This window comes from Leptonychotes weddellii, chromosome 8 (genome assembly GCF_054177405.1).
Source record: "Leptonychotes weddellii isolate Sample4059 chromosome 8, ASM5417740v2, whole genome shotgun sequence".
Lineage (NCBI taxonomy): Eukaryota > Metazoa > Chordata > Mammalia > Carnivora > Phocidae > Leptonychotes > Leptonychotes weddellii.
The window spans coordinates 117,738,532-117,750,723 of NC_138376.1; the positions used below are offsets into that span (position 1 = coordinate 117,738,532).

Genomic DNA, 12,192 nt, shown 5'->3' on the forward strand with positions numbered 1-12,192 from the left:
AAAATAGAACCACCATAGAATCTAGCAATCCCACTTTGAAATTAAAAATAGAACCAGCACAGAATCTAGCAATCCCACTTCTGGGTATTTACCCAAAAGATAAATGAAATCATCTTGAAAAGATATCTGTACTCCTATGTTATAGCAGCATTTTTCACTAGCCAAGGTATGGAAACAACCTAAGTGTTCATCCACAGATGAATGGTTAAAGAAAATGTAGTATACAAAAATAAATTCAAAATGGATTAAATGTGATACCTAAAACATTAAAGTCCTAGAAAAAAAGATAGGCAGTAATTTCTTTGACATTGGCCTTAGCTACATTTTTCTAGATGTCTCCTCAGGCAAAGGAAACAAAAACAAAAATGAACTACTGGAACTGCACCAAAATGAAAATCTTTTGCAGAACAAAGGAAACCATCAATGAAACAAAAAGGTAACCTACTGAATGGAAGATATTCACAAATGATATATCCAATTGGGGGTTAATATCTGAAATATATAAAAAGAACTTATACAACTCAATACCAAACCCCCCACAAATAATCCAATTAAAATGGGCAGAGGATTTGAATAGACATTTTTCCAAAGAACACATACAGATGGCAAATACACACATGAAAAGATGCTCAACATCACTCTTCATCAGGGCAATAGAAATCAAAACCACAATGAGATATCATCTTAAACCTGTCAGAATGAAGAGCATCAAAATGCAAGAAATAACAAGTGTTGGTGAGGATGCAGAGAAAAAGGAACCTTCATGCCCTGTTGGTGGGAATGTAAACTGGTGCAGCCACTGTGGAAAACAGTATGGAGGCTCCTCAACAAGTTGAAAAATAGAAATACCATATGATCCAGTAATTCCATTACTGGGTAATTACCCAGAGAAAATGAAAACATATTCAAAGGATATATGCACCCCTATGTTTATAGAAGCATTATTTGCAATAGCCAAGATATGGAAGCAACCCAAGTGTCCATCGAAAGATGAATGGATAAGGAAGCTGTGGTATATATACACAATGGAATACTACCCAGCCATAAGAACAAAGGCGATCTTGCCATTTGTGACAACATGGATGGAGTTAGAGGGTATTATGCTAGGTGACAGAAGTCAGACAAAGACAAACCATATGATTTCACTTATACGTAGAATATAAAAACAGAACAAGCAAATAAAAAGCAGAAATAGACCCATAAATACAGAGAACAAACTGATGGTGGCCAGAGGAGAGGTGGGTGAGGGGGATGGGCAAATGAGTGAAGGGAAGTGGGAGGCAAAAACTTCGAGTTATGGAAGGAATAAGTCACAGGAATGAAAGGTACAGCTTAGGGACTATAGTCAGTGGTATTGTAATAGTGTTGTATGTTGACAAATGGTAGCTACACTTACGGTGAGCACAGCATGACATATGACTCGTCAAATCATTATGTCACATACCTGAAACTAATGTAATGTGTATCAACCATACTTCAATTAGAAAAAAAAAAAAAAGAAACTATGGTATATTATGAATATTATTCAGCCTTAAAAAAGAAGGAAGTCCTGTCATTTGAGAAAACATGGTTGAACCTGGAGGATATGATGCTAAGCAAAATAAGCCAGACACAGAGAGACAAATACCACAAGGTCTCACTTATATATGGAATCTAAAGAAAAAAAAAGTTGAAATCATAGAAATTAAACAGACTAGTGGTTCATAGGGGGGCTAGGGGGAGATTGGTAAAGTGGTACAATTTTTTAGTTTTAAGTTGAATAAAGTCTGAGGATCTAATGTGTAACATGGTGACTATAATTGATAACACTGTATTGTATAATTGAAATTTGTGAAGACATTAGAAATTAAATTTTAGGTTCTCACCTAAACAAAAAATGTGAGGTGATGGATGTATTAATTCACTCAATGGGGGAAATCTTTTCACAGTGTTTACATATATCAAACCATTACATTGTACGCTTTAAATATCTTAGAATTTTATCTGTCAGTTAACCCTCAATAAAGATGGGTGTGGGAGGAAGGAAGTATAACAACACCAAACTTCCAAACTGACATTCACCAGACTAAACAGCAATTTGTGGAAGTGAACTAGTAGTCCATAAGTCTTGAATAGAGACTAAAACAGGAAAGTTTAAGAATGGAACGCTGACCCCATAAAGTGAAATCCATCCAAATCCAGAAGGAAAGGAAAGATTGTAACTGGCCAGCAGTGACTGGACAAGACAAGCCATTATTGTGCAATCAGACGCAGAAAGTATGTGCAAGACTGGCACTTAATAAGGGAAGAATGTGGATGGCCAAGCAAAGAATCAGTAGTAGAGAGAGTAATGCCCCTGGAACCACAACCTTCAATTACTGGGACCAAGACAATCAATAAGACAATCAATCACAAGATGGAAGAAGTAGGGACAACTTAACAGATTCAAGATTTTCATTCAAAAATAAAAAAATCAGTAGAAGCAAGCTAACAGGACAGATGTTTCTCAGGAATGAAAATTCCAGGTAACTTCTGTCCTGATTCTTCATTCTAGGTTAAATACTTTATGGCTACAGGGAAATTAAAAAAAAAAAATTTAACAGTGACCTTGAATCAACCTGAAAAGGTAGAAGTATACTAATTAGACTATAGTTTAAGAAGTCAGAACTTTAGCTGATGAAGTTTCTCAAGATTTTTCCCAAATATTAAGATTATCGGTGTGAGGGGGCAGGTGGGAACCCCCTGGGAGCCTGTGGGGTTGAAAAAAAAACAAATATTAAGATTTAAAAAAGATTTATTATTTAGTGTTAACCTTATTCTATGTGGAAAAAAAAAAGTTAAGTGATAGCTAAGACTCATTGGGGGCTACTTCTGTCTCCATCAGGCCCTATACTGAGAATATAAATCTAAGAAGGAAATATTAGTATCCTTCCTCCACAGAGCAGAGGCTGAGATTTAAGGGATGTGAATCATTTTCCCAATATCAAATAACTAAGATTAAAACCCAGGTGTGCCTTACTCCAAAGCTTTAGCTGCCGTGTTATCCTGAGGAAAACTCTTTTACTTAAATGGCTGGTTCAACCAGGATAGAACTGGGGACTGAGGACAGATGTGGAAAAAAAGAGCCAAAGGATAAGTAAGTAAACTTCTGGGCGCTATTATATCTCTTATTTTCGAACACATAGAACTTGCAAGCCTCAGAACAAGCTGCAGTTAGGTTGTCAAACTGGAAAGTTCTGTGCACACTCTCATTTCTTTGTTATCCCCAAGTCAAGTCGTGAACGAATCTTTTAGTCTTGCTTCTGCTGTGCTGTGGGGGAGCAAGAGAAGATGAGGAAAGGATGAAGAGAAGGGGCAACTGATGAGAGGTCCCACAGGAAGTGTGGCTCAACATCAGGTCAGGACTGTATCTTGTCCACAATGCCTCCTTTGGAGGCTCTTCATCTAGCACTAATCTTAGAAACGCCAGGCTTCAGATTGTTTAAAAAAGGCATCACTGATTATTCTCTGCTAGTTAATTTATTTTAGTATTAATGTACTCATGAGTGGTATTGATTATATTAGTGCTATCATGTATTATTTCTCCTAGAGGTGAGAGAGAACTGAGGTATCACGGTGTTATAACTAAGGACAAGTCGAAACGTGGAATACATGAGATTAATACCATGCATGTAAGCAATAAAGATACTAAAGATGATTCTATGTAGTATCAAAAAAGAAATATAAGGGTGCCTGGGTGGCTCAGTCAGTTAAGCGTTCGACTCTTGATTTCCACTCAGGTCATGATCTCAGGGTCATGAGGTTGAGCCCCAAGTCAGGCTCTGCGCTGGGCATGGAATCTTTTTGAGATTCTCTCCCTCCCTCTCCCCCCTGCCCTTCCCCCGTCTCTCTCTCTTTCTAAAAAAAAAAAAAGAAAAGAAAAGAAATATTGAATGAAGCAATTCTAACCAAAAACAAAAACTAAGGAATTTCTCACAACTGTTTTACAAATAAGCAGAGCGGAAAAAAGAAAAGAGAAGCTCTAGCATACCAACCTGTCTGGTGCGTAAAGCTTCCTGAACATCTCCATCCAGCTCTGAGAGCTCAGCAAGAGTGTGCTGTAAATCGGCAGAAATCAGCTCTTTGGCTTTCGTGAATTTCTCCTTCTCCTTGTTACTCAGGGCATTCATTATTCTCAGGCTGGACTGTACCTCTTCCTGATGAATTTGGATCTTTCTGATCTCCTCCTGGATGTCCTGTAGGCTCAGGTCCAGGCACACCAGCCCACTTAGCTCCGCCTTCACACTCCTCAGCCAGTCCAGGGAGCGGCTCAGCTCTGTCTGGAAGTCTATACTCTGCACCATGCGGCTCTCACACTCTGTCACTGTCGTGCCAATGGCAGAAGTCAACAGTTTTAACTCCTCTTGCCAGGACTGGATCTGTTGCTTGGCTTTCTCATAAGCCAAGGGATCAAGGTGTGGAGCCAGATCTTCAAGATGCACGGTCACTTGTTTTAGTACAATTCCTGAATCCTGAAGACTTCCTGCCAGGGAGTGATACATTTTGAGCTTCTCCTCTGCAGGAAGGGTCTCCTCATTCACTTTGGACTGCTCTGTTTTCACAGCCTCTAGTTGTTTTTCTAGCTGGTGGCACATCTTTTCATGCTCTTGATAAGCACTGGTGGTATCTTCTAGTAAGCTAACCCTTTGTTCTGTTTGTCGCTTCAGCCTGTGGTACAAGGTGACAAGTTGCAGCATCTTGTCTGGCTGCCAAGGCTGACCTGTGCTTCTAAAACTTTCTTTCTTCTGGTTCAGTTCATCCACTGCTTCCCCGAGGCCTGCCACCTCTCCCAAAAGGGCTCTGCAACCTTCCTGAAGAGATAGAGCCTCTTCAACTCTCAGGTCAGCGGGGACTTTGCTCATCTTTAAGAACTGGTCTTCAAGTTCACTCAGAGACTGGACTGTCAATTCGATCAAGGAAGCATACTCTTTCCGAGTAAGAATTGCTTCTTGGACTTTATAGAACTTGTCTTTAGCCAACGCAACAATTACATTAAATTGCAGGGGCAGAGCATTTAGCTTCTCATTGAGGTAGGAATGATCGACTTCATTCAGCGATGGCAATATGGCCTGCCCAGTTCTCTGTAGTGTAAGCAGGAGATTCTCATATTCTGGAGATTGTTCAAGAATGTGTTGGTATTTGGCCAGTTGTGTATGAAGCTCAGGACTCTCATTCATTAGGTTGATTTCAGGAAACGTAATAATATCTGCTTGTTTTAGCCAATGACAAGCCTTATCAAAATCTTCCTTAAAATGTTTCCTAGAAACTAAATTTTTCTCTAGTTCTTGTAGCCGATGGCTACACTTTTGTAAAACGGTGTCATAGATGCTCTGCAATTCCTGAAGCTTACCTAGTACTTCACTCTTTTCCTGCTCTGTGGCTCCTTTCATTAATTCACGACCCTGAGCCCAAAGTCCAGTGACTTCATTCTGGTAAGTCTTGAGGCTGGCTTGCGCACTCTTACATGTCTTAACTTGTTTGCTCACATCATCGGGTAACAGGCAAATGTGCTCACGGAACATTATCTTTTGCTCATGTTGCTGAATTTGGCTGGTTGCCTGGAATACCGCCATGAGGAACTGGGCTTTCTCGGACAAGGCCTTGTTTAAGTACTTTCGTCTCTGGCCCACTAAGTCGCTGAGACAATTCACATGTCTCTGTGCATCAGAGAGTGCCTTCTGGATTATCTGCCGCTCATTTAGGCCAAGATCAGCCATCACCCTGTCAGCATCCTTTATGAGTGATTTCAGGAGCATCTGTTTGGCCTCCAGTTCACTGCAAATGGCGAGGTGATCCATAAGGAGGTTCTGAGCCATATCTGGTGGGGGGCTCTGCTTCAGGGCCTCAGCAATGTTGGGCTGTTGTTCTTCTGCCCACTCCATCAGCTCCTGAAACCTGGACTGCACCACATTTAACTCCTCCAGGTTGGTGACTGACACTTGGATTTTCCTTTTAACAAGGTCCTCGAGCTGAAACCAACGTTGTTCAAGGTGACTTGTCTGTTCTTTGACTAATTCTTTGTCATCTAAATTCAGATGTTCTATCATTTTTTGCTTTTGATCTTTCAGATCCTCAATAGCCTGCTTTCTCTCCTGCAGAGCTAGGGCTAACTTTTTCAAAGCTTCTAGATGCACAGCTGTACTCTCTGCATCAGATCTATAAATATATTGAAAGATATACAAATAAATTAGCTTTGATTAATATCTATGTATGTTCATACCATGTTAAATTACACTTCAACATTTTTTAAAAGTGGATGGTCTTAGCTTAAGGTAGTTCAATTCATGGTTTACTAAAGAGGTTCTATGATTATTATGGACCCATATATTTCTGTATCAGAAGTTGAACCAAAACAAGTTGCCTTGATACTTCTCTGTGCTTCTTCTTCTGGCTAATGCTGCCCTCCCATCACATCTGACATGAACTTTTAGCTTCCTCCTCTGGCTCTTATCAATTGAGCAGGATCTGCATATTAACAACATTCTTGGATGATTTGTGTAAACACTAAATATTGACAAGCACTGATCTACTGCATTCTTAAAGAAATTCAAAAGTCATTCACGAGCTATGTGCTCTCCTACGAGAAGTTCCAATAAACAATATAGCACTAGTTTAATCTGTAAGATACAACCAATGACTTTAACAGCCACGCATCTGTGTACTGAGATATTTTTTGCTTATCAGTAGAAATCTTTAAAAATAAGTGTGAAATGCAAAGAATTCTCAACCCTTTGACGATAAAACACACATGAGAAAAAGGAATCTTGTAAGTCTCTTTCAGTTATAAAATGATCAGTTCTGAAGGAGGAGGAATAGGGTTGGGAGGCAGTATGATGAGATCTGTTTAAGCCTTATTAGGTCTAAGGTGTCTGTGGGTCAACCAGATGGAGATGCCTATTATAAACTCAAAATACGGGTTTTTGCTGATATTTACTGGATTCATCCCAAAGACTAGTAGATTGTTGAGCATCAAAGAAAAGTAAACAAATCAGAAAATAGTGCATCTCCTTTCAAAAACACCACTATAATTTAACTACATCTAGAATAATGTTTTCAGTTTTAATTTTTACAAATTAATAAATCCAGGCAGAAGAAGTATAGATTTTTAACAATTACAGTGATCAGAAGTATAGAAAAAGATTTCCATATGATGACCTGGTATATGTGGCAGAAAAGGAAATCCTTTTCAAACAACAAGCTAAGAGGGCTTCAATTGCTACAAAATCACAAACGACACACATTAATTGAATTCAAATTGTTCACTAATTTCTAGAATTCCACAAGTACAAGACAATTTGACTGAATTATACAGAATGTACTACTTTACAGAATTGCCAAGAAACCTACAGAATACATAGATTCAAGAAGGATTCATTTCATGAATTGATAGATGATAGTCCCATAACTGATAATTAAACAAAACTAGAAATACTCTTGGGATATTCTTTGAAGTTACAGTGTAACAGTCTTTGGAATATCCCTTAAGGTCATAGGGGAAAATGTTTTCAAACATTTTCCTCCTACTCACTGGTTAAATTAATACTGAGCAAGAAAAATCATGACTCTGTAGCCATATGACAACATTAGATTCTTAATAATATTTTATCAGTATTTATAATGATAGATAATAGATATTTAAAATCTAAGACATTTTTGATTTTTCTAAAAGTTAGGAAATTTCTGGCTTAGCATTTTGGTGAGCCACTGGAGAATTGCTGTTACCTGGCTAAGTTATCCCATTCTGTAGTAAATTTTTCTAAGAACACTTCAACAACATTCATACAGTCATGGTAATCTCTTGTTCTCTGAAGATCTTCTTCCCTTTGCAAGCACAGATTGTTAGACTGAAGACACAGATCTAACCACTGGTCATTTAAGTGACTTATTTCCTTGTGTTCAGGAGACTCCTGCTTCTTGGTTAACTTATTCACCCTTTCTGTAATAGCAGCCACTGATGCCTGTTTGCACTGTAGCTTCTTAACAAAATCCTGAAGGACAACAACAACAACAAAATGAATGATGTATAATAACCACCCCCCATCCAATAAATACAGAGGGAGACATAGACATAATACTTCCAAACGCTTCAAGTATCTGAAGAATGTATAATGAGTGGGTCATGAGGAACAAAGAGAAAGTCTAAAAATCATACCTATTTATGAATACAAATTTTCAAGTATATAAGAATCAAAGGATAACTGGTATTTTCCTTTACTATGTTACTTTGAAAAGTATAAAGAAAACTGATAAATGTGAAACAATACTATAGTCATTAAGAAAAAAAAAGGTAATATTTTTATCTTAAAGTGCAGTCCTGGTTTTCTAAAAATTTTTAGAGTTCATTGCTTTTGAGAAAAAAAATCTAATTTAGCTCCATTCTTCTTTCTGCATATGCAAACAATATTCCAGTAGAAAATACAAATGCTCACAATCATGACAAAAATAAATCTTAAATTTTGTTAAAAATCTGGTACAACTTCCAATCAAGTTAATATACTTTAAGTAATTTTCTATTACATTTAAGCTGTATATAAATATATAATATAAATTCTATTTTTATTACATTTAAAATTAATTATATATATATATTTTTTAAAGATTTTATTTATTTACTTGACACAGAGAGAGAGACAATGAGAGCAGGAACACAAGCAGGGGGAGTGGGAGAGGGAGAAGCAGGCTCCTGGCTGAGCAGGGAGCCCAATGCGGGGCTCGATCCCAGGACTCCAGGATCATGACCTGAGCCGAAGGCAGATGCCCAATGACTGAGCCACCCAGGCGCCCCATAAAATTAATTATATATTAATACATACTTTATAGGTTAGATAGATTTAATTAACCGATACATTTACAGTCCTACAACTTTAGCAATATTGTGATGAAAAGCTAGTAAATAATAAAGCTTCATGTTTGTTTAGTGGCAGCATCTTCTGGCTCTATTGACTAAACCACAACTGCTTTGTTCAGAAATAAGCTACAGAGGGAATGTCCTTCGATCCAAATAGCTAATTAGAGCTCCAAGAAAATATCTGAATGTTTACTTTCTCATCTTTCCTTTCCTGGCACCAAATGAAGGTTGTTCTGAGTCTATCTCATTCCTTAAGTAGCTATACTAATGTTGAAGGATTGGCTGCCACATACCAGTCGGAGTCTCCTTTATCTCCCCTGGAGACCCATTAATTCCTACCTTCACTTGGGAAACCATGTTCTGTGCAATGTTGAGCTCCAGTTCTGAGTGTCTTCTCTTCATATTCTGTAGTTGCTGATCAGCATCCTGGAGGTAAATCCAAAGCTCAGCCTTCATGTGCTTGATCTCTCCCCAGCCCTGAGTTAAGTTCTGTGCCTGGGCAAGTCTTTGTTCAATCTTAAGAGAACACAGAGGCAAAACTTAGCAGCAATAGACAGAAACACTGAGGTTTAGTGAACCAAACATGTAATCCTTTAGGCTGTCCATGTACACAGGCCAACATACATGTACATGTATGTGCATGTATATGCAAACATCACACACACACACACACACACACACACTGTAATAAAGCCAAAATGAATTCTTTATTTGCTTGAAGAAAAGCAGATTTTCTTTTTCTTTTTATATTTATATTTTCTAAAGACTTTAAGTGTCGAAGACTTATGCCATGTGATTTCAATTAGTTGTGAAGCTCTAGAAGTTTTAACAATTTTTTAGGCCAGAACTGCCTTAGTGGTTTTTTATATCGGGCATTTTAGGAGACACATGACTGTCTCATGAATTTGGTCTTGGGGTTAACTAGAAAAGACTTATATTGTTCACTATTGTGCATTTGTTGGTAATTACAAAACACCAAGTAATGAATGCTTTGGATATATTTTTAGATCAGCTTCACTGGTTTTCAAAATCAGGTAATTTATTTCAATAAATAACTTCTTTAAAAATACATATGAACTACATCATCTTTCACAGGGATTTAAAGAGAGATTTGCTTTGATAATATAAAAGTAAGAAAAAAACTACATTATTTTAATATCTACATTATTATTTAACTATTTAACTTCTTCAATACTTTTTTCCTTTTTATCCTTTTACTATTTCTGTGAATATTCAATAAATTAAATATCAAAACCAAGTCTTCTTTTTTTTTTTTTTTAAACCTAAACGTATTGCCTTGACAAAATTTAAGGCAGCGCTGGGGAACACTTGGCTTCTATGTTGCCATCTGCTGTGGGTGAGTAATGCGAACTCCTCACAACATTTTCCCACGGAGCCCAGACACAGCTTCAGAATCCTTCTCAACACCACACTCAGTCACTGCCCATGGATTAGGAGGGTCTTGACGGATGGCATGCTTTCTGCCATCCCTAATATAAAGCAAGAATCAGGAACCATTTTTATATTAAGTATTATCTAAAGAAAAAGTTGGAAAAAAAAAGTACAAAAATGTGAGTGGAAAAATCAGAAAAGAGGGGGAGAGAATGGTAATTAAGGAGAAAAGAGGAGAGGAAAGAGGCACTAATGATTGGCTGTCCCATGGAACGAAAAGTTCCAATTCTGTGGCATTAGTACCAGTGTGCTTACTTTCCGTGACTTAGTTGAAACTCAAATATCTATTTATTATAATAGCTGTAGGAGCATCACAGAAAGAATAATCCAAGGAGATATTTTCTTTCGCATCTAAGATCAGGCAAGAGGATAAACAGACAAATCCAATGTGATTTTTTAACTTTTTACCATTTGCTCTGTTTGTTGAATGTCTTTTGCTGTGGTTTTCACTGAAGAGTTTGACAAGTCACACATGGAGCAGAGGAGATCTAAGTAAGTCCTTGCCTGTTCCTGCAAAGCTCTGAAGTGTTTGAACTGAAAAAAAAAAAACCAAACTTGTCAGAGTGAAAGAGAAACATGCTATATTTAGACAGCAAATATTTGTACCATTTGTAGTATTTTGTTGACATTTCAAAAATAACCTTGCTATGCTCAATATTTTCACCCTTGTTACAAATGACACATAGTGGTGACTTGCAGGAAGGCATTCCTGGCAGGGATCCATTTGTCCAGCAGCTGCTTCTCAATGTAATTAGTCTGTATGGTCTAGGAAGGGGAACACCCAAGAAACTTCTACAATCTTTCCAGATTCTCTGCTCTCATTCTAGCTTGTTTTCCATTTCAGAGAAAGGATCAGTAGCCTACCCTGGCCTGCTTCTTCACATGTTTTTGCATATTCTGGAGACAGAAAGGAAAAGGTCATTGTGCATTTGTAGACTTCAATAGAGTTTGGTAAAAATACAGATGGCTGGGCTTTTTTTCTCTGCAGAAAGTTCATATAGTGCTCTTCCCTTTTCATAACCCCAAGAAAGGCTGATACAGGTGGATCTTCATACACAGAAACAGAGAGAGGTGTGTTTCTATGAAGATACTCAGAGTGTATGCAAGCTCTATGTTAGATACTGGGTAGAAAGAAGTACCCCAAACAAAACCCTTGTTTCCATGGAGCTTGCATTCTTATGAGAGAGACAGATAATATATAAACAAATAAACAAACATGCAATGCAATGTTTGGTAGTGATAAACACCACGTAGCAGAATAAAGGAAAGTGAGTATGATGAAAGGCACTGTTACTTTGGGAAGAATGTACCTCCAAGACCTCTCTGAGGAACAGAATTGAATTCAGGGAAGGAGCAAATCATGCCATGGGGTGACGAAGGGGACAGCAGGTGCAAAGCCCTGAGGCTGGAGCAGAGTGACCCAGTAGGAACAAAGATCAAAGAGGTGGGGCGGGGGGGCAAACCATGGAAGACCTTATAGGGTAGTTGACCGTACATCCAAATTTGTTGGGTTTATGCCTCTATGCCTTTTTAACCTTAGAACTATTGACATTTGAAGCCAAGTAAATCTTTGCTGGAGGGGCTGTCCTGATCATTGCTGGGTGCTTAGCAGTTTCCCTGGCTGATACCAACAGCATCCCCACCACTCCCAGGGGTGACAAACAAAACTGTCTTCAGACATTGCCAAATGTCCCATGGGGAACACAAACCACCCCTCCTTTCTGTTTACAAATCACGTACATTGTGGTATAACATTTGAATTTCTTCATAACTTTCAGAAGTAAGTATACTTAGAATCATCACTTTACATATGGAACCACCGAGACTCAGAGAAATTAAGTGACATACCCATGGTCATCCTGCTGAGTAGTTAC

The 12,192-nt window shown here is 38.0% G+C and overlaps 1 protein-coding gene across 2 annotated transcripts in view; it reads right to left on the minus strand.

Annotated features, from left to right (window-relative positions):
• The window catches only part of SYNE1 (spectrin repeat containing nuclear envelope protein 1), a 429,147-nt gene that overhangs the window by 177,126 nt on the left and 239,829 nt on the right, over nt 1–12,192 (minus strand). For both annotated transcript variants that reach the window (XM_081829165.1, XM_081829163.1), the window contains 4 exons: nt 10,727–10,852; nt 9,206–9,382; nt 7,741–8,006; nt 4,014–6,174 (listed from right to left, as the gene is read on the minus strand). In XM_081829165.1, the coding sequence (XP_081685291.1) occupies nt 4,014–6,174; nt 7,741–8,006; nt 9,206–9,382; nt 10,727–10,852 (2,730 nt within the window). The remainder of the gene's footprint in view (nt 1–4,013; nt 6,175–7,740; nt 8,007–9,205; nt 9,383–10,726; nt 10,853–12,192) is intronic.